The following is a 23,187-nucleotide window of genomic DNA, read 5'->3' on the forward strand; positions in this document are numbered from 1 at the left end:
AATTCAAGTAGGTGGACAATGAGGAGAATATAAAAAAGGTCTCTGTTCTTACTCTTTTTATTCCACAGAGTTATCTGGCCTATAAGAAAGGAATCCAAGGTATATCTGCTTGGAGGAGGGAAATTTCTGTTTGTTTGAAAAGACTTATAACTTATGAGATGCTGCATTTAAAATACTGCCTCCCCAAGCGCAGGCTATCTCAAAGACTTATAAAAAATGAAGAATTAGGCCAGGCATAGTGGCTCAAACCTGTAATCCCAGCACTTTGGGAGGCTGAGGTGAGAGAATTGCCTGAGTCCAGAGGTTCGAGTCCAGCCTGGGCAACTTGGTGAGATCTACAATATATTCCCAAAAAAAAAAAATTAGCCAGGCATGGTAGCATGCATCTGTAGTTCCGGCTACTTGAAAGGCTGAGGCTGAAAGACGGCTGGAGCCCAGCAGGCCAATGCTGGGGTGGCCGTGAGTGTGCCACTGCATTCCAGCCTTGGTGACAGAGTGAGACTCTGATTCAAAAAAACAAAATAAAAATAAACGAAGAATGAGAAAAAAAATGTACCTGGAGGGACCCACAAAACGCAAATGAAATAAAGAAAACAACTTGGATCTCCACTATACTATAGATCAGGTATGTCCAACCCGTGGTCATGGGCTACATGCGGCCTCACAAACTCTTTTAACATCATTTGTTTTTTAGCATTTATTTTCTTCATGACCCTATAGGCAGTTCCGTTTTTGACATTCACAATCCTTCCTTATTCATGACATTGCTTTTTGGCAGTGCATACATTTGTGAGCAGCTGTTTCAGTTAGGAAGCACACGAAGAGCAAAATTCGAACAAACATTTCTAACGAGCACTTTGAGAACGCACTAAGAATTGCAACCACTTCCATAGAACCAGACATTGACAGATTAGTTCTATAAAAATAAGGTCAAACATCCCACTTGTTTTATATTGTTCATATTTTTCTGAACTTTATAATAATATAAAAAGAAGTCTTATTATGTATATATATACTAATGATATTATATAATTTATGTGTGGCCCAAGACAGTAACTCTTTACTTGCAGCCCAGGGAAGCCAAAAGGTTGGACACCCTGACGTAGAGCCTTAGGGCTCCTCATGAGTGTGTGTAAAGAAACAACAGCTGAGAGCTGGGAAGCATGGAGGAAAGGGAGATGCAAAGGATGCCCTTTCAATTTTTCCCTTTATCTCTTGAACCGCTGATTAGTGCAGTGGCAGGACTGACAGGATTCCTACCATTTTATATAGTAATTCTGTATTCCCAACTTGGAGACAGGAATCAGTATTATTTACTCTTATCAGTCAAATTGTATTGATGCACCAGACAATGTTGTAGCACTTTACATGTATTATTTCATCTCATCTAATTATTAAAATCCTATGGGGAAGGTACTATTTATTTATTTATTTATTTAGAGTTGGAGTCTCACTCTGTTTGCCCAGGCTAGGGTTCAGTGGCACAATCAAGGTTCACTGTAGCCTCAACCTCCTGGGCTCAGTAATCCTTCTGCCTCAGCCTCCTGATAGCTGGGACTATAGCCACATGCCACCACTCCCCGCTAATTTTTTGCTTTTTTTTTTTTTTTTGTCGAGATGGGGTCTCACTGTGTTTCTCTGGCTAGTCTTGAACTCCTGGACTCAGGCAATCCTCCCAAGTACTGGGCCCCAGTGGAAGGGACTATTTTATGAATGAGAAATGTGAGCCAAAAGAGACGAAATAATATTCTCAAAGCCACACAAATGGGACATAGATTTGACTCTAGGCTGACACTAGAGAATATTTATCAACATCTAAGGTAGGTTAAAAAAAAACTACAGAGAACCAGGGAGGGATTGTGCTGTGGTATTTTTGCTATGATGATTTGAGGATGCCTTAATTTCCTGGCATGAATGATAACATTACTTTCTTTTAAAAAATTTTTAAATTTAAATATGTGGGGCCAATGCCATTACTTTTTACTGCTTTCAAGAGAGGTGAACTTGATGCCAGGATTTATTTGCCTTGACATACTTTATGCTTTGGAAAGAGGCAATACCTTCATTAGGTTTGGTGTAAAGCTAGCTATGCACCACCTCATGAATTCCCATAAATCAACCCCAAAGAAATAAAACCAAGTCACTCATCCCTTCTCACAAAATGGATTTTTATTGTAGTCATACATGGTTTCTCAGTGCCACAGAAAATCGCAGTGTAGGAACAACGTTTGGATGGCTCTCTAAGGAAACATGGTATGTTTCAGAAATGAAACTCTTAAGTGAGAGTCCAGGAATGTAGTTAATGAAAAGTAAAAAGGTCGAGGGAAGAGAAAGGAAATCAGGAGTGTTGATACATGGCCTGTGCATCATATGGTCACTTTGAAAACCCCTCAAGGCTCTGATAAACAGTTCCCCAGATAAGATCCCAACAATACTCATGAGAAACTGAAAACTGATTGTGCTATCAAATACACACAGAATACATCTGCTTATTCAATACAGAAACCACAAGAAAAGTGGGTTGGGGTGGGCTCAAACTTATTTTTAGTGCATCAGTGGACATCTTGGTGTCTGTGCCAGCAGTTCAGGAATCAGCGGGCCACCTGGAGATGAGTTATGACAACAAGCACAGACCCAAAGTCCCTCTCCGCCACCGCTTAGTGGGGAAAGCTGTGCCATCCTCCCTGTCTCCGTCACCGCTTCATCTTCGGCTTGCTGACCTTGATGTGGCCTGAGAGCTTTCCTTGCTTCGGCTGTGCAGTCCAGAAGCCAGAACTTCCTCTAGGAAACTGACAAGTAGATTTGAGGTTACTTAAAGGAAAAACAGAATCATCTCCCCAGATAGAATATCTTGCTCCTGACATCTAACCAGATGGAAAGATACCAGGATGAGTATGCACAAAGCGCTGGTCTGATGTGACGTGTAGAACAGCAGCATCAGCTGAACACTAAAATGTTTAGATTAGGAGAGCCATGCGTCCTCTTCCCCAGGGTCCTCACTGTGGGGTTTTATTTATTTATTTATTTTGAGTTGGAGTCTCATTCCATGGCCCAGACTGGAGTGCAGTGGCCGCTCCTGGCCACCGTAACCTCCACCTGCGGGGCTCAGGCGATCCTTCCACCTCAGCCTTCCAAGTAGCTGGAACTACAGGAGTGCGATACCACACCCAGCTAATTTTTTCATTTATTGTAGAGATGAGGTCTCGCCAAGTTACCCAGGCTGGTCTCGAACTCTCAGGCTCAGGCAATTCTCTCGCCTCGGCCTCCCAAAGTGCTGGGATTATAGGCTTGAACCACTGTGCCTGGCTGCTGCAGGTTTTTAGAATTAAACTAGTAAGACCTATTAAGACTATGACATCAAGTTTGAAATTTCTGTTTAGGAACCCAGAATCTTTAAGGGCAAGGCCACCATATTAACTCAGGACCATGTTATATCAGTACCCCTTATCTATGCTCTTGAAATGGTCCAGAACTTGCATTGTGTGTCTAGTCTCTTCCTTATCCAATCAACTCTCCAAAGTAGCACCAGAATTACTTTTCTAAGTACAGATTAGATTCTGTTGCATACTCTCTCCCCTCTTCTGCTTTAAAACCTTTCTTTTACTTACAGAAAAATGTGCATATTAAAGTTTAAGGCCCTTCAAAATGTGGCCTAATAATAATTAATACTTGTATTTATTTTGTTCTGAGAACTGTCTAAAACCATATGTGTATATGTATATATAGATATATACAGATAGATGCTACTATTATCTTTATTTTTTAAATGATGAAACTGGCCAGGTGTGGTTCACGTCTATAATCCCAGCACTCTGGGAGGCTGAGGTAAGAGGATTGCCTGAGCTCATGAGTTCGAGACCAGCCTGGGCAACTTGGTGAGACCTCATCTCTACAATAAATAAAAAAATTAGCCAGGCATGGTGGCGCGTGCCTGTAGTTCCAGCTACTGGAAGGCTGAGGTGGAAGGATCATCTGAGCCCAGCAGATAGAGGCTGCAGTGGCTGTGACTCCAACTCAAAAAATAAAAATAAAAAAAAAGATGAAACCATGCCACAGGGAGGTTAAGTGACTTGCCAAGGTCACAGAAGGCAATTCAGCTGGGATTTGAACCCAGGTTCCAAGGTTCAGCATTGTGCAGTCTGCCTAACACTTGTCGGGACCTGCCTCTCCCGGTGCAGCCTATGTGGCAGCCATGCCCAATAGTTCACGGTTCTCTAAACACATCCTGAGCTTTCACACCATCATGTGGTTACTCATCCTATATCCTGTGTCTGAAAAGTAAGGCTACCCCTTCTCTGTCTCATGATGTCTCATTCTTGATGGCTAAGGATTAAAAGTCACCTTTCCTGCAAAGCCCTCTCAGTTCCTTCTATGCTGAACTAATCACTCCCATCACTATTATCGTTTTTGTCTCACTGCTATTTCAGCGTGGTATTATTAACTGTGTGCTGTATATATTATTGTTGCCAAACTAGAATGTGAGTTCCCTAGGGTGGGGTACCCAATAAAAGTATGCTGAATAGACAAATTAATCAAATAGCCAACCTTTGGCAAGACAGCCTTCTCTCTAACACGGGGTTATTCGGATGCTCAGGACTGACTCTCAGAAGAGACAGGTCTTTAATAGAGAGACAGTTGGGAACATGACGAGGTACATTGTTTTCCAGTTTTAGATGGAAAGATCCTGAACCTGGAGGATTTAAATTCCAAACTTCTTTGCAAAAGAAACAAAACTGTGCAGCGAGAGGGAAAGGAGTCAAAGCCAAGTCCATTTGTTCCTCTGCTGAAATACAGACGCCTCTGTCTGGCCTGGCTTTTTGGCCAGTTGAACTGGAGACCTTTGGAGGTCAGAAAACAAGTGCTAGGAAATTAGGTAGCCTTGCTTTTTAAGAAGATAACACAACAAGTCTTAGTGACTTCTACTAGGAATGAAACAATGTGTGGGAAGCCTGTAGGAACTTATCAGGGGATGGATCTTTGCTTCGTTTCTTCCTTTCTGCCACAAAGGAAAAAAATAACTTGTAGATCCTCCTCTGTATATCAGCAAGACCCCACATTCCTAACTGCAATGAGAAAACACTTACCATTTATATTTCCCAAGCCTAATTTTGTCTCCGAGGGCCACTGTGACTTTTAGAAATATACCTATTTGGGGACTCGGATGAGTCATTGCTCAGAATGCTTGAAAATTATGGGCAATGAACATATTGGTAGCTGTACCCAAAATTTAGACTATGTTTAAAAACAAAACAAACACATAATTTTTCTTTCTAGATTTGTTTTAAATCAATTTCACTTAAAAAGTAAACTCAAAATCCCCCTCTCCCTTGGTGCTATAGTCTAATTCAATTCAATCCAACATAAAGGCAGTCATTATGAACTATACTTTTAATAGGTGTATGAATGAATACCTGTTATGATTCCTACCTTAGGGGGCTTTCAGTCAGAGACAGACACACAATCACAACTCAATGAGACGCGGTATCAACAGAGACAATACCAGGAACTAACTGAGTGGTTAATGCTATTGCTTTTTTCAGTTTGTGCTGTCATCAAGGACACTTCCAACTCTGTGGATAGGAGGAAGGTGGGTGGAGAAAGCAGGACCCCGATTCTGATTTTAAAAAGTCAACCTCAAAAAGTCTTGAGTCACTCACTGAAAAGCAGGTTTCCTTACTTTTAAATCTATGGTAAGGGACTAGAGACCAACAGCTATAAGATTAAAAATATCAATTACCGAAATAATTCAGCTAAACAACTGTGTTTCTGAACAAAGATCTACTCTATGTGTATGGGGGGGGGTGTGTGTGTGTACATACATATACATATAATATATATATTTAAATTAAAGGTATATCTTCCTCTTTTTTCACTATCTTCACAGATAATTACATATGAGTTTCTTGTACCAAAGACATGAAGAGAACTTAGAATCTGAACAGTGAAAAAAATAAAAAGAATCTATGGAGAGCAAAAAAATAGAAAAAGCCTTTTAGGAAATAAGGAGAAAAACCACTTCAGTTTTTAGATAGTTGCTTTGATAGCGTGATACGGTTCTAAGTTCAGTCAAACCCGTAGCTGGAGGTGCTGGAGCATGAGCGTGGGCGAGGGGGGAGCAGAAGACAAACATGTTAATAGCTGGAAACACTGTGAACTCTCCTCGCCTGTCCTTGCAATCCCACTGCTGTGCTTTGTGTCTCTTTGCTCTTGCACATACTATCCCTTCTGCCTCGAAGGCTGTCCTGTCCCTCCCACACTTTGTCTCATGGAACGACACTTCTTAAAACCCAGCTCTCACACTACTGCTCCTCTCGGAAGCTTTCCTTAACTGCACTGCCTTCCGCTTAGGGTTGTGTGCTCATTCTTCCATAACTTGCAAATATATTGTGCTGCAATTTCTTTGTCTACAAATTAAAAAAAAAAAAGAACAAGGACATTAAATGGAATCTGCAACGAGAAAGGGAGTCAAGAAAAGGTTTTTTCTTTGTTGTGGTTTGTTTTTGTTTCGTTGGAGTCGTACTGTCACCCAGGCTGGAATGCTGCAGCACAATCACAGTTCACTGCAGCCTGGATCTCCTGGGCTCAGGCAATCCTGCCTCAGGTTCCTGAATAGCTGGGACTACAGGCATACACTACCATGTCTGGCTAATTTCCTTTTTTTTTTTTGTAGAGACGAGGTCTTGCTTTGTTGCTCAGGTCCGTCTCAAACTCCCAGGCTCAAGCGATCCTCCTGTCTTGGCCTCCCAAAGTGCTGGGATTATGAGCCACTGCACTCAGCCAAGAGAAGGTTTTTAAAGATGGGAAAAATGTTTCTATGCTTCTATGAATGAGCCAACAGAGTTGAAAAAAAAAATTCAGGCAAGAAAAGAGAGCAAGTTTGGAGTGATGCCCTGGAGTGGGTGATGGGGACGGGCTCCGGTGCCCAAGTGGAAGGGCTGGCAGCACCTGGGAGCACTCATCCAGAGAAAGGGCGGAAGCAGTGGGCAGGAACGGCAGTGGGAGCTGTGGGAACGACGGGAGCTGTGGGCTCTCCTGCCAGCTAGTGCACCCCTTGAGCACGAACTTCTTCTTGTGTACCCTCAGTATACAGATGTTGAGTCACATGTTTTTAAAGAAGTTAAGACCCCCCTTTAAATGTCATCAGATATGCTAAACTTTTCCTAAATATCTAACGGCAACTTCATCAAGAGCAAGGGAAAAGGCTGGCATTCAGCACCTGTGTCTGGAAGTACCAGGAATCTCACACACAGAGACCATCTTGCTCCCCACAGGAGGTACTTTACTCATAAAGAACTTCTCTTTATTTCTTAAACATGCTGTGCCTTTTTAAAAAAAATCTTGCTCCTGTCCTTAATTTTGCTGTTTTCTCAGCCCTAACCGTTCTTTCTTTCTATGGAAATCCTACTTATCCTTTAAGGTGTAGTTCAAATGCCATCTCCTCTGTGTGTAGCATTTCCTGATTACTCTGTCAGGAGTAATTATTTCTATTTAGTATACATTTTATTTAATTTATATGCATTAACACTTCTCAAAATTTCATACCTAAGAACCCCTAATAACAGAAGAGAATGAATGTATTTGTCCTGAGAGGGTAGTCCAGATTGGCATACCAGCTTACATCTTTCTTTGAGTTCAAGTATTTTGTTTTAAAAATTAATATTACGGCTGGATGCAGTGGCTCACGCCTATAATTCCAGCACTTTGGAAGGCTGAAGCGGGAGGATCTCTTGAGTCCAGGAGTTTGAGACTAGCCTGGGTAACACAGTGAGACCCCATCTCTACAAAAAAAATAACATAAAAAATATTTAGCCAGGTGTGGTGGTGCATGCTTATAGTTCCAGATACTTGGGAGGCAGAGGTGGAAGGATTGCCTGAGCTTGGGAGGCCAAAGCTACAGTGAGCTATGATTGTGCCACTGCCCTCCAGCCTGGGCAACAGAGTGAAACAGTGACTCAAACAAACAAACAAAAAAAGAATAATAATTTTACATTACTTTTCATAAAAGACCTTTTCAATGACATAAATGTATTTTAAGGTAATATCAGATTATTTAATTCTACCCATGTACATCCCTCTAAATGACAAGAAAATGGTACTCCAAGAGATTTGTCATGTTTGCTTTGTGCTGTCAGTCCTTGGGACTAATCATATCCTAATCTGAGAAATATAGAACTGTCTGACACCCCCACTGGACCATAAGATCACCGAAAATAGGAGTATCTTATTTATCTTTATATCTTAGCTTCGGCCTTGAAGAGCACATTGTATAAAGCAGCCACTCAATAAATAGCCTCCCTCTTGCTCCTAACAATATAGTCATAATATTCTGTCACTTTTTTGGGTTCACATTTTCTTCTTGTTGCTTCTTGAGCGGAGCAATAGTAATAGTAAAAACAAAGCCCTCAGGTGAATGGGGAAGTAAACTTAATATGGTCACATAATGGAATATTACATAGCACCAAAAATGGACAAGATTACATGCAACAAGATACATGAAACTTAGAAGCAATGCTGAGTGAAAAAAGTATGGTGACATTTTAATAAAGCCCAATAACAAGCAAAACTAAACGACATATTGTTTAGAAATACACAGATAAGTGATAAAAATACATTCTTCCTCCATCAAAGCAAGGGAATTAAACACAATATTTAGGACAGCACTTACTTGTGGGAGATGAGCAATATAATATTATGGGCAATTTTCTAGTCCTTGGGTTAGGTGAAGGGCTCAAGGGTGTTCATTACATTATTATACTTTCTAACTTATGTGCTACACACATCCTTTTATAAAAATCAAATATTATATTAAAATACAATTAAAAACACAAAAGCTGAGTACATTTCTTTATTCTATAATTTCTCAGACTCTTTCATTTGCTAATGAATATTGGCTTTCCAAGAGAGGGACAGAGTGTTTTCCAAATTTAGTTGGTTACAGAACCCTTTTAAAAATAGAATACCTATCAACATCTCCCCAAATAAATTTTCTATAGAATGACCCTTGAAATACACCGAATTAAGGTATAAAATAGTTTCTTGGTTATAACCAGTTCCCCTGAGTCTACTTTACCCTATGACACTTGCTTACAAATGATGTAATTGCCTATTTAAAAATGTAGCTGTTCCGTCCCACTTCTACCTTAGAGACACCCCACTTAAAAAAATAAGCAAAACAAAACAAAGAAACCAACAGAAGGCCTTGGCCCTATCTCCTCTCCTATTGAGAAAAACAGGACAAAAAAGCAAACGATGAGATCCTGCGTGTCTCCAGCATTGGTATATTTCATTCATTGGAATATCGTGAAGTGAAAGAAAGAAATTACCCTCATGGCCCACGGGGTAGAAGATGGACTCCTCGGGGGCAGAAGTGCCTGTAATACCAGTCACACAGAGGTCTGAAAGGAGCTTATCATCTGAGAATAAAGAGCTACAGATGTGCTTTCTCACCACTGGGAACATTCAAGACTGTCAATTTGTCAGAGCAACCACAACCACAGGAGTAGAATGATGATCACAATTAAAAAAAAAAAAAGCAAGAAACATAGCCCCAAATAACCCAGCTGTAGCAACCATGAATGCTGAAGACTCTTGGCAGGTCTTTTAATAACAGAGGTACAGACTCTGGTGTCTCAAAGGAGAAATTTTATATGAGCACAAATGGAACCTAAACTACTCAAAATTTTTCTCCTCATAGACCACAAAGGTCATCTGGTATTTACTTTCACAGTAAATTTTATCACCGCCTCAGTATATTCCCAGTTGGGATAATAATATAATTTTGCCCTTGAATCATGTTAAAGTAAGGGATTTAAAGCAAGTGATTTGGAAGTAAGAGTGATGACCGAGGTGGTGGTGATGAATACCCAGTCTTTACTTTACCTCCAACAAATGTAAAAGTAATAACAATGGCAGCAGCTAATAGTTATCTATTGAGTGCACACCCTCTGCCAGATCTCTTCTAAGCATTTTGCATATATCATGTAATCATCACAACAATGGTTTGAATGAGCTATGAGTGACAAGCTGGCGTGCAGTGACATGCTCAATGTTCACCACAGTCTTCGTCCTCCTGGGCTCAGGTGATCCTTTTGCCTCAGCCTACTGAGTAGCTGGGACTACAGGCACATGCCACCATTCACAGCTAATTTTTTGATTTTTTGTAGAGATGAGGTCTCATATTGTTGCCGAAGCTGGTCTTGAACTCCTGGGCTCAAGCAATCCTCCTGCCTCAGCCTCCTAAAATGCTGGGATTATAGGTGTGAGCCACTGTGCCCGGCCAGAACCTCCACTTTACAGTTGAAAAAGCTGAGGCACAAAGAGGTTAACTAATTGGCTTTAGATTGTATAAGTGAACATGTGGCAAAACTGGGATTTAAACCAGGTCATCTGGCACTGAAGCCCATACTCTCAGTTGCTATGCTACACTGCTTCTTACAGGACCAAAGGGCACCAAACGGTGATTTACTAGAAACAGGTCCCACTGAGGCCCGGAAGTTCTAATGATAACCTTAGGGAAAGAATGTGTGTCCTGAAGGATGTGTCATTCATTTGGAGGAGGTGCTCCTGTTCAGTTTTGGCAGGGGAATGACAACTCAGGGCTTTGCTGAGGATAATCAACTTGAGACTTTACTATTTAAATAATTCCAGTGGCATCCAATCAATGACTTTTTAAAATTAGTAGAACGGTCCGGGTGCGGTGGCTCACATCTATAATCCCAGCACTTTGGGAGGCTGAGGTGGGAGGACTGCCTGAGCCCAGAGGTTTGAGACTTGCGTGGGCAACTTGATGAGACCTCATCTCCACAATAAATCAAAAAATTAGCTGGGTGTGGTGGTGTGTGTTTGTGGTTCCGGCACGTGGAAGGCTGAGGTGGAAGGATCGCCTGAGGCCAGCAGGTTGAGGCTGTGGTGGCCGTGAGTGACGCACTGCATTTCAGCCTAGGGGACAGAGTGAAACTCCAGCTAAAGAAAAAGAAAAAGAAAAAATTCGTACAACATTTACATTTTCTTGATCATAAAAAACAAATATAGATGATATAGGAAATAATGGGCCTCTTTGGTCTCACTACACAGAGTTAGCATGTTTGAGCTTTTCCTTCCATTTTTAACTTTTGTTTGTTTTACACAAGTCCTGAAACAAATATGCAAATACTGTATTGGATCTTACATACTATACAAAAAGGCATACCTTACAGACTTGTGAGAGAGAAAATAACACTTTCTTTCCTTCTCTACAACATTTTCCCATAAATCAACATCCTCGATTTGAGAAATTCATTCAAACTAGCTCACGCAAAAGAAAAATGCTTATTATTATATGGTACTGGGGGCAGGGGCGTCTATTACTGAACCAATATAAGAAGGAGATCAGGGCCCCGTAAGAGCCTGGAGTTGGTGGAAGGCTGCTTCGACCAGACAGCATCTACCTCTCTGACTCTTGTCTCTATTTGTCTCATTTATTTATCTCTTTTTTTTTTTTTTTTTTTTGGAGTCTCACTCTGTCGCCCAGACTGGAGTGCAGTGGCCGCTCCCGGCCACCACAGTCTTGACCTGCTGGGCTCCGGCAATCCTTCCGCCTCAGCCTTCCAAGTAGCCGGAATTACAGGCATGTGCTACCACACCCGGCTGGTTTTTTGATTTATTGTAGAGATGAGGTCTCGCTGCCCAGGCGGGTCTCGAACCCACGGGCTCAGGCAATCCACTCACCTCAGCCTCCCAAAGGCACGGGATTACAGGCTGAGCCACCGAGCCCAGCTCTATTTATCTCTTTTTAATTTTAATTTTTTGAGTTGGAGTCTTACTCTGTCACACACAATGGAGGGCAGTAGCATGATCATGGTTCACCACAGCCTTGACCACAACCTCGACCACCTCAGCCTTCTGAGTAGCTGGGACTACAGGCACATGCCACCACAATTATCTATTTATCATCTATCTACCCACCTATCATCTTTCTTCAAGACAAGGTCTCCTCATGTTGCCCAGGATGGTCTCAAACTCCTGGGCTCAGGCCATCCTCCTGCCTCAGCTTCCCAAAGTGCTAGGATTACAGGCATGAGACACCATGCACAGCTGGTATCTTCGTTAAACTTCACACTGTTAATCTATTTCTTTCATCTTTCTCTTTATCAGGGTTGAGGTAAACTGCTTTTTAACCAATCTTCCCCATATAAATGGATACTTTTTATTTGAACTTAATTTTTTTATTTATAAATTCTTTATTTATATTTTGAGTCAGAGGTTCACTCTGTTACCCAGGCTGGAGTGCAGTGGCACACTCATGGCTCACCACAGCCTCAACTTCTTGGGCTCAGGTGATCCTTCCACTTCAGCCTCCCATGTAGCTGGGACTATAGGTGCATGCCATCACACCTGGCTAATTTTTTTGATTTTTTTGTAGAGGTAATGTCTTGCTATGTTGCCCAGGCTGTTCTTTTACTCCTGGCCTCAAGCAATCCTCCTACCTCAGTCTCCAAAATGCTGGGATTATAGGTGTGCGTCACCATACCCGACCTAAATTGATAATTTTAAATTCTGGCGTGGTGGAGCATGCCTATAGTCCCAGCTACTCAGGGGGTTGAGGCAGAAGGATTCTCTGAGCCCAGGAGGTCAAAGCTATGGTGAGCCAAGATCATGCCACTTCACTCTAGCCTGGACAACAAAATGAGACCCTGATTCAAAAATAAAAAAAAGAAAGAATCAGCAGCAACTAACCTCAAGATTGGCAAGGACATGGTGGGAAGGTATAAACATACTTCTATAGTGTGTTTAAAAACTATAAATACTTTATAAACTATAAATACACAATAAAATTTTTCTGGCTGGCAATTTCGTGATTTAACATCTTAAAAATGTTTATACTCTCTGATGAAGTAATTTCATTTCAACATTAGCAGTGCATGGAATCTAGCATCATATATATTTGAACTTGAATTCCAACTTTGTACTTCCTTGCTATATGGCCTAAGGCAAATTACTTAATTTCTCCACATTCCAGTTTCTCCATTTGAAAACTGGGATCACAATAGTCTCACCTCTTGGATCATGAAGATTAAATGAGATGATATATGTAATGAAGCCAGCAGACTGTCTGGCATATATTGTATGTTCAACTATTGTGCTCCCAAGTGAACAACTGGACAAGTGTATAAAGGTACGTATAAAATGATGTTTATTATAGCACTGTTTATACGACTATCAAATTACCAACAATTAATATCAAACAATATTTGTTTTGCTCACCACTGTCCAGTCTTAAGATAGCACCTGAAATACAATAGGTGCTCAATAAGTATTTGTTGAATAAATAAATAAGTTAAATAAGTTATAATACAATCTAACAATATAATGTTGTGGATTAGTCGATTTAGTTGTTAAAAATGATATAGGTAAGTATTTTCACTGAAATCGCATGTACAGTGTACTTCCTTTTATTTAAAAATATAAATGTATACACTCACAGCTAAAGGTCTAAAAGGCTATGCATCAGAATGCTGACAACACTCCCTGTGATAGGATGGTGGTAGTATGAATATTTTTATCTTCTTCTTGTTTAGCTGTTCTTACATCTTTTTCCTGTAAGAATTACATATTGGTTTTGTAATATAAAACTACTTTTAATTTTAAAATATATGTTACAACGCACAAATAAATTGGAATCAGGGGAGATACCTAGATTTGAATCCTGGATTAAATTCAGTTTTTTAAAAAAGCATCTTATTAGTTATTCACTTATGTGTCTATTTTCCCATTAGACACTGAGATGCTTAAAGAGACAGAATATGTCTTCATCTTTCTAGCACTTTGCACAAAACTTTACACGTACTCAACACTCAATAATGCTTGTCAGTGACAGGTGATACACTCTATCATGGCCTGTGCAATGGTGACTGACACTTTGGTCACAGGAAGAAAATAAACTCCCAAATAAAATCTCTATAGAGAAGGTGATGGTTCCAGTAGTTTCAAAACTGATCCTGAAATGCCTACAAGTACAGAAGTGTCCCCTCTGATTCCTCCCCGCTCTGAAATGCAAATTCTGTCATAGTATCCTAATTTTTCTGTAAATAATTCAGAGATCGAACCAACCCGTGGTTACAGGAGAAGGTCCAAGTTTCTAGTGTTACTTGTGTAGGTAGAAATCTATAAAGTACCTGCAGATAACATGAATCGGCCCCCTCCCAGCTTCACATTTACTTACCGAAATTCAAGATGCCATTTTCTAAGCCTTAACTGTATTCTCTGTAGATTAATGTCATTAACTTACTCTGTCAAGGTTAAATTATCATCAACACTTAGGCATAATTTCAGATAAAAATTGCCACTAATTAATCAAGTTAATCATTTTAACTCAAAGAGCAATACTGTCTCTTAAATCTCTTTTTAAATCATCTTTGAACAACAAAAATCTTGAAACAAAACTAAAGGGTTTTTCAGTTTTGTATTATTTTTTTCCCTGCTTTGCTTTACAATATTTCTTAGCAGGCAGAAAGCTTCACATAGTGTCCATCTGATAAAAAAAATATTTTGCCTGCCTTATAAGTGACATTTATAAGCAAAGGATATTTTTAAATCATAGCAAGATAAATCTTCCAAAATATTTTCAATGTAGTGCCTAGGTGCTCAGACTGGAAACAGACTGTTCAATTCTAACCTTATGACCTATTAGCTCTATGACTTTGGGGAAAGTACTTAACCTTGCTCGATTTCTTCATCTGAAAAATGGGGTTAATGATAATAATAAAAACATCTACCTCACTGGGTCATTATGAAAAGTAAACAAAATTAAATGGTAAAGCAGCCCAAGTCACAAATGTGAGCTACTTAGGCCATTTTAAATGTTCTAGTAGCCACGTTAAAAAAGTAAAACGAAACAGGTAAAATTGATTTTAATAGTATATTTTATTGAACCCATATACCCCAAATATTATCATTTCAGTATGCAGTCAACTTTTAAAAATTATTAATGAGCTATTTTACAGTTTTTTTGGTACAAAGTCTTTAAAATCTGGCATCTTATACTTGTAGCACACCTCAAATTAAACCAGCCACATTTTAGGTACTACTGTAGCTAGCAGCTATCTTATTAGACAGCACAAGTATGAAGTATTAAAACAGAGTCTAGGCCTGGCTCGGTGGCTCAGCCTGTAATCCCGCACCTTGGGAGGCCGAGGTGAATGGATTGCCTGAGCCTGCGGGTTCGAGACCCTCCTGGGCAACTTGGCGAGACTTCAACTCTACAATAAAAATAAAAAAAATTAGCCGGGCATGGTAACGCGCGCCTGTAGTTCCAGCTACTTGGAAGGCAGAGGAGGAAGGCTTGCCAGAGCCCAGCAGGTCGAGGCTGCGGTGGCCAGGAATGGCCATTGCACTTCAGTCTGGGCGACTGAGTGAGACTCCAACTCAAAAATAAATAAATAAATAAATAAACAAACAAACAAACAAATAAATAAAAAAAACAGAGTCTAGCACATAGTTTGTGCTGAACAAATTCTAGTTCTTAGTATTATCATAACCCCCCTTAGGAATTGCTATAGATCATTGTTCCTCAAAGTGTGTGACTCATAACACCAGGTGGTATCAAGTGGTTCCAGGGCATGGCATGACATAAAACTCAATTATGTAGTGAGAAAACTATTCTGCTTTAAATTATCTTTCTGACCATATGAAGGAGAAAGTGTCAGTTTGGTACTAAAGAGCTTTGTTCTTTTACATTTAAATTTTTTAATTGAGATATCATCATAGACAATAAAATTCACTGCTTCCAAGGATATTTTTTGATGAGTTTGCCAAATGTATACAGTCATATAATCACTCCTCAATCAGGATATAGAACATTTCCATCAGAGCTTCTTAGAAATAAAAAAAACAAACAAAACTCAACAACAAGAGCCATGCAGTCAATCCCATAACTTTGAATACATAATGCCAAACTGCTTTCCAGCAAAGTTATACCAATTTATCCCTTTCCTGGACATATTGGAGACCACCTCACTGCACATTTATTTTAATGAAATAATCAGAGATGGGGACAAGGGTTTGTCAATATATAAGATGTTTACTGTAGCATTATATACATACAAATGTAAACAAGCTAAATATTCAATAATAATGGTTAGGGACACATCCTTAAGATGAAATTATATAGCCATTAAGATTATTTAAAAAAATTGTTTTAGTAACATGGGAAAATGTTCTCGATAGAATTAAAAGTAAGATAAACAGGTATAAATCTATATAGATCCTAATTATGTTAAAAACAAAACATAAAATTCTAAAACCTTGAGTCAAAAAAATTAGAAGGAAATAAGCCAAAATATTAACAGTGGTTAGCTCAGAGTTGTCATATTATGAATAATTTTTACTTTTATATTTAATTTTTTTACAGACAGCATGAATTACTTGGTGGGGGAAGGCCTATTTTTCCTTATCTGTTTGATGGCAATATTTATCTTTGCTGGTTAGAGGGGAAATAACAGAAAATGGGATCATTAGTTATTTTGCAGGTTAATAGCTAATGAGGGTTTTATCGAATCTAGTAATATTAGAGAACCCGCTATGTGTAGTAATTATTATTGGCTTGAAAGGAAATCTGGAAGTAAGAGGATTGTTGATCTAGAGTCACCTTCTAATAGGATACATCCTTCTCTTTGCCAAAAGTTTTCAAAATACTGAACTGCCAGTACTAGACACTGAAGTCCAGGCGGTGCTCAGGCGAGGATAGAATTAAAAGGATAGCCCTGTTGGCAAATGTGTTTACCTAACCTTCCTGACTGTCCACTTCTATCCTGAATCCTGTGAAGATAGAGGTGTTTTTTAATTAGAACAATTCCATCTATATGGATTGGGTTCTTGGCCTCTCAGCTCGTACAGCTAACTTGAAGTGTCAATTGCTGCCAGCAGGGACTAGAACTCTTTAATATTGATTGACTTGTGAAGTGATAAGGCAGCCTGCTCAAAACCCAAACCAAGATGCTCACTTATGTGCAAAGTAGGGTCGTGTGCTTCAAAAACACAACTCAGTTTATTGCAGGTGAATAAATAATGTGTATAGTTTGTTAAAATATATCTAGGACTTTATCTTTTTTTTTGTTAGAGTCTCACTGTCTCCCAGGTTGGAGTGCAGTGGCACACTCATGGCTACCCCAGCATCAACCTGCTGGGCTCTGGTGTTCCATCTGTCTCAGCCTTCCAAGCAGCTGGAACTACAGGTGCATGCTACTATGCCCAGCTAATTTTTGATTTATTGTAGAGATGAGGTCTCACCAAGTTGCCTGGGCTAGTCTAAAACCCACGGGCTCAGGCAATCCACTTGCCTCAGCCTCCTAAAGTACTGGGATTACAGGCTGAGCCACCAAGCCCAGTCAATTTTGCAATTTTACAACAAACAAATGTTCATTTGGTAGCTAATTCTCTTAATTCACATTAGTTTTTGATAGCCAGGATGATTCTCCTAAAACATAAGTCCGATGTCATGGCTCTGCTTAAAACTCTATGATGCCCACAAAATCTTACAGTATTATTCATAATAGCCAGAAACAACTCAAATGTCCATCAACTGATGAACAGCCACACAAAACATGGTACATGCATACAATGAAATATTATTCAGCCATAAAAAGAAATAAAGTACTGTTGTAAGCTACAACATGGATGAACCTTGAAAACATGCTAAGTAAAAGAAGTTAGTCACAAAATACTATTATTATATGATTCTATTCATATGAAATGTGCAGAATGGGGAACTCTGTAGAGACAGAAAGTATTAGTGGTTGCTCTGGCCTGCAGGGCAGATTCTTTGAGATGATGAAAATGTTCTAAATTTGACTGTGGTAACGGTTGCTCATATCAGTGAATATACTAAAAACCACTGAATTTTACACTTTAAACGGGTGACTCGTATGGTATACGAATTATATCTCAACAATGACATTTAAAAAAAACCCCAGCCCTGCAATGCTCTCTGATACACAGTGAAAACCAGTCCTCACACATCTACGAGGCCCTCCAGGCTCAGGCACTCCAGACTCAGGCCCCAAATACCTGTGACTGCATCTCCAGCTACCTGTCCTCTTGTTCTCCCCACCCAGGCTTACCAGACTCCTTGTGGCTCCACCAACACATGGTGTAATTCCTCCTAGGACACAGTTTTGGCTGTGCCTGGGATGTGTTCCCCTGTAACTGTTGGCTAACGCCCTCACCCTCTTCAAGTCTTTGCACAAATCTCTGCTTAATGAGGCCTCTCCTGACACCACACTGAGTGGTGCCACTTATTCCCACTAAACTCAAGCATGAACGATTTTCCTTTACCCTGCTCTACATCCCTCCTCCAAGTGTTTATCACCTTCTGATTTACCATAAAATTTACATATTTATTAAGTTTACTGTTTACTTTTGCCTCTCTCTGCATTAAAATGAAAGCTTCACAAGCATCACAATCTTTGTTTTATTTGTGGAGGTATCCAAATGCTCGGTAAATATTTGAACGAACAACTATTAACTTTACATTGTTCACATTTGCTCAATAACTATTTATTTATTTATTCTAGAACTCACAACTAGGACAATAAGACTTCTGACTGTTCCCCACAGATGTTGGTGAAAACATGTGTGGTGCTACAACAATGACTTATGTCATATATAACTCCTAAAAATTGAAATTTGACATTCCTTCCCAAGTTAGGCTATATTAGGCTAATACAACTAAAGAGACAAATGAAGAGGGAAGTAGTAAGAAGATGGAAAGTCATTCCATAAGAAGGGCAAATATCGAGGCAGGAGACGACAGTCTGTATATTGCAAATGTGTGGTCCCCAGAGGCACATTGGACAAACTGCTCAGGGCAGCACTGGCATGTGTTCAGGTCAGATTCCTTCTCAGGGAAAGCTCTCTGCCTTCAAAAAAGCATGAAAGTTCTACCTTTACAGAGGTCCCTGGCTACTACATTTTATTTCTTTGTAATTCATTATATGTGAATTGAAAAGGAAAAGCAATACAAAATTCATATTAGACTTCATACAACCATGGAGAGAGAAGAAATATTGACTGCCTCTCCTTATTTAGTAGGCCATTTTATTAAGAATGTTGCTAAGGAGATAATTAGCTTCTGCAAAGTTCCTTGGTGTCTTAGCAGCAAATACATGCCTTCTATTTTAAATGGTGTTTAAATCTAAACAAAGATAATCACCATTATACCTAACCAGAGCAGGCCCTACAGAAACAAATCATTCGACAAAAGGTCTGCATATATAGAACTTCGCTGCATGAATCACTAAAAAAAAATTACCACAAAAGAATTGTTTTTAAAGAAATAAAGTAGTTAAGATAAAGGTGCTTGAATTATAATCTTGAATGTCAGATTAAACTTATGTATATTTCCTTTTCTAAGGAATATATATCTTCAGGAACCTTCTAGCTTAAGATGAAGAAGGTTACTTATACAAAGGCCCTATACTCACACAAAAAATTACATTCATTTCTGGAAGCAAACCAGGAAGGAAAGGAAAGAATTGCTTTCTACTCTTTACCTTTTAGTTTTGTTTATAACTAAGATTCTGTTTCAATTTACAGTAAAGGCTATCTTAATGTACATTAGAAATAGAGGGTATTCTAGGATAAAGGTTGCTAAAATTGCTACATGAGGGGTAAGGGTACATGAAATTTTTGTAATGCAGGAGACTAATGTTGATCATCTACCCATTACACTAAGTAATTAAGTAATATGAAAAAAGTAAACTAGCAGGTGGTGGTTCTAGATTTGACTGCAGAATAAATCTGTAGTAATTTCAGATTTTACCTAAGAGTCATACAGGAAAACCAAGTGACCTGTATTCCAAAAATATCCCACAATAGCCATTTCCCACTCTGAAAGCACAGTAGTTTCTTCTTCTTCTTTTTTTTTTAAGCTGGAGTCTTACTCTGTCGCCCATGCTGGAGTATAGTTGCTAACTCATGGCCACCGCAGCCTAGACCTGCTGGGCTCAGGCAATCCTTCCTTCTGCCTCAGCCTTCTAAGTAGCTGGAACTCCAGGTGCACGCCACTACACCCGGCTAATTTTTTGATTTATTATAGAGACGAGGTCTCATCAAGTTGCCCAGGCTGGTCTTAAACCCCTGAGTTCAGGCAATCCTCTCGTCTCCGCCTCCCTAAATGCTGGGATTACCATGCCTGTGAGTCACCATGCCCAGTCCACAGTAGCTTCTTTATCAGCACATCATACTCACAGTGACAAGACATAACTTCCTTCCTGTTTACTGGGGTACCTACCCACTAATCCATACCCCTGTGGGGCTGCCAATACCATGTCTTACATGATTCCAAGCATAGAAGGCAGGTTCATCTAAAAGTATACTATTTTCTAGTCTCCACATCTCTCTGAGTACATCTGTGCTGCAGAGCTCGAGATCAAACCTGTATCTTTGTCACTTATTCTGCTGGTCTTTTCCTTAAGAAATAACCTGCACATTATATAGACTATTGCACGATAAACTCCCAACAAAATGAATCCTAATAATTCACAGAAACAAATTACTCAACGTTTTCTCCTTCATGTCCAGGTTTTTATTGCTAGCTTGCAGTAGCCCTATTATATCCAGGTATAAAACTGATTAAAAATTATTAGTCTTTCCCTTACTGAGAGTCTAGGATTTCAAGATGTATTAAGAGTTGTGAACTCACTCAATACATTAGTAATACCCTAGGTAGCCCACATTCATCATGAAAATTGAGCCTTTCCATTCAAAGCTAAAATTGGGTTGCTTTCAATTACTTAAGCCTTTGTAATAACTGGTCTCTGAAATAGAAATTCCACTATCTTCTTACAGATATGATAGATTTCACTATTTGCTTATTGGCTACAGGATATATATTTATACAAGTAAACTATAAAAAGCTGATATTGGATCATTTATGTATTACAAATATCAAATATCAACTAAATTTTTTTCCAGTTTAGCGATTACCATAGCAACTTCCTCTTTCTTCCCATTAGTTGGGAGCCAGCAAACAATTCTGTTCAAGATTTTATTGAATCTGCTATTGCTAAGAAATTTGCTCAAATATAATACAGTATACTGCTTAGTATGCTGTTAAGTCAGACAAAGAAATACCAAGGTTGGCAATAGTTGGAAGAATCTGGCATAAAGCTTTTGCACAGCTGCCTTACCTTCTTAACTTAACATAAAAGATCATTTGTTCAGGAATTGGGACACTAATTTAAGAAAAAAACCCTATGTGTTTAGTTTTTTTCTTTGCCATTTTAAGCAGTAAAATAAAGTTTATTCATAGTACTATTAATTAGTCAAACATCTAAAATATGTATTTTTGGTATGTAATATGACTAAATTACAAAGACATATATACCAATCTTTGCTAATGTATCTTTCCATCTAATCCAATTTATTTTTTAAACGAAGCCAACTTATTTTTTAAGCTTCTGATATTTCAAACGGAAGATGCTACAATTCTTTGGCACTGGCCATGGGGCTACAAATATTCAGTGGGAAATATTAACTCTCAGAAAGTCATTTAAGGGGTCAATTAATTCTGATATAAAAGCCTATTTAAAAGCCTGTGATTATTTAAACAAACATGAGCTAACTCATTTGGCTCAAGAAGACAAAAATCCTACATGTCTACCCTCAAGTAATAAACAAAATCTGTTGACCCTTAAATTATTAAATAGGTATTATTTAGAGAACAATACAGTACCAGGCATTCAAGCAATACTTGAAGGAATGTATAGTGATTAAAAGCATGGACTATGGCTTTCAATCTTAGCTCCAGTTCTTATTAGTCATGTTTACTTTAGTAAGTTCATTAACCTCTCTGTGCCTCAGTTTCCATATAAAGAGTGGAGATAATAATTGTCCACACCTTATGTGAGGCTTCAGTGAGTTAACATATGTAAAGTACTTAGTACAGTGTCTACCATACTGTATATGCTCAATAAGTACTAACTATTGTTATTGTTTTTATTAGCTGCAAGAGCAGCAAAGGAAAAAACTTGAGTAAATGACTGTGACAGTATTATGTTACTTCTGTGCTCAAAAATATTTAAGAGGTATCCTTGAATTAGGTACAAAAATCTCAGTTTGACATTTTATGGTACTGGGCTACCTTTCCTAGTAATATCACCTAATAATGCTCAAAATAAAGTTCATATAATGTCACCACCATTTTCTACTCTCCCAAGAGTATAACCACACTGGCATTTCCATTTCTGAAACTAAGGCAGATTATATTAAAGTGAAAATTCTCCTGCAATAAAACATATAGAAACTCAGGATAAAAAATGACAAACATCCTTTTAAATGAAATAGCTAACCTTTTAAGAAAGTAAGAGAAACTGCCAAGGGTCATCACAAACTTAAGGGAACCAAAAATTAAGTTGATAAGTATAAATTAATGCTGTGACTATCTGATAGGTGTGTACCAGTGTTATGAAACAAGGCTACTGTATTTTGGTAGCCACAGAGGATCAGGTAACAAATCTTAGGCCTCAGTAAAAACAAAAATTGCAATTGAGACTTCCACATAATGTAGATAGAGACCCTCAATGAGAAAGTGGACCAAAAAAAAAAAATCTGCACAGGGAGATAACAGGAAAGCTTGAACAAGAGCTGTTCAAGCTTTGCATGGTTCAGAAACCCATAAGTATAGAAATTAACATAAAAAATGATTCCAGACTGACAGCATGCTTAGGGTACATAACTAAAATGACTGGAAAGGGCAACTCTCTCGGGTCCTCTCCTGCTCTGGGAGCTTTTCTGTCCTTTCAATAAATCCTGCTTTCAAATAAATAAATACATACATAAAAATAAATAAATAAAATGACCGGAAAACTATGCAAGGACTATATCTTCAACTTAGGCCCCTCATGAGTCCCACCAATAACACCTTGCCTAAGATAACACATAAGTCAAAATTATAGAACACATGAGCTAGTGTTAGCAGATACAACACCAGAATTAGCCTTCCAAGCACTTCAGATTATAGAATTAAAGTGATTAAAGAAAAATGAAAGATTTGAAAACATGAGAAAAAAAGAGGCTGTTAACAAAACCATCAGGTAAGTTTGAAAAAGAAGCAAATAGAACTTGTAGGCATAAAAATATAAGTGGACAAATTAAACACAGATTAGATATAGCTGAAGAGAGAATTAATGAGCTGGAATACTAATCTGAAAA

The 23,187-nt window shown here is 38.8% G+C and overlaps 1 protein-coding gene across 1 annotated transcript in view; it reads right to left on the reverse strand.

Moving 5' to 3' along the window:
• Window positions 1-2,147: 2,147 nt before the first annotated feature.
• VPS45 (vacuolar protein sorting 45 homolog) overlaps window positions 2,148-23,187 on the reverse strand; it is a 70,876-nt gene continuing 49,836 nt past the window's right edge. Inside the window, exon 15 of the mRNA XM_008063439.2 lies at window positions 2,148-2,789. Coding sequence (XP_008061630.2) covers window positions 2,702-2,789 — 88 coding nt within the window. The 3' untranslated portion in view covers window positions 2,148-2,701. The remainder of the gene's footprint in view (window positions 2,790-23,187) is intronic.

The sequence above is a fragment of the Carlito syrichta genome, unplaced genomic scaffold, assembly GCF_000164805.1.
Source record: "Carlito syrichta isolate Samal-C Ts95f unplaced genomic scaffold, Tarsius_syrichta-2.0.1 Scaffold306837, whole genome shotgun sequence".
Taxonomy (NCBI): Eukaryota; Metazoa; Chordata; class Mammalia; order Primates; family Tarsiidae; genus Carlito; species Carlito syrichta.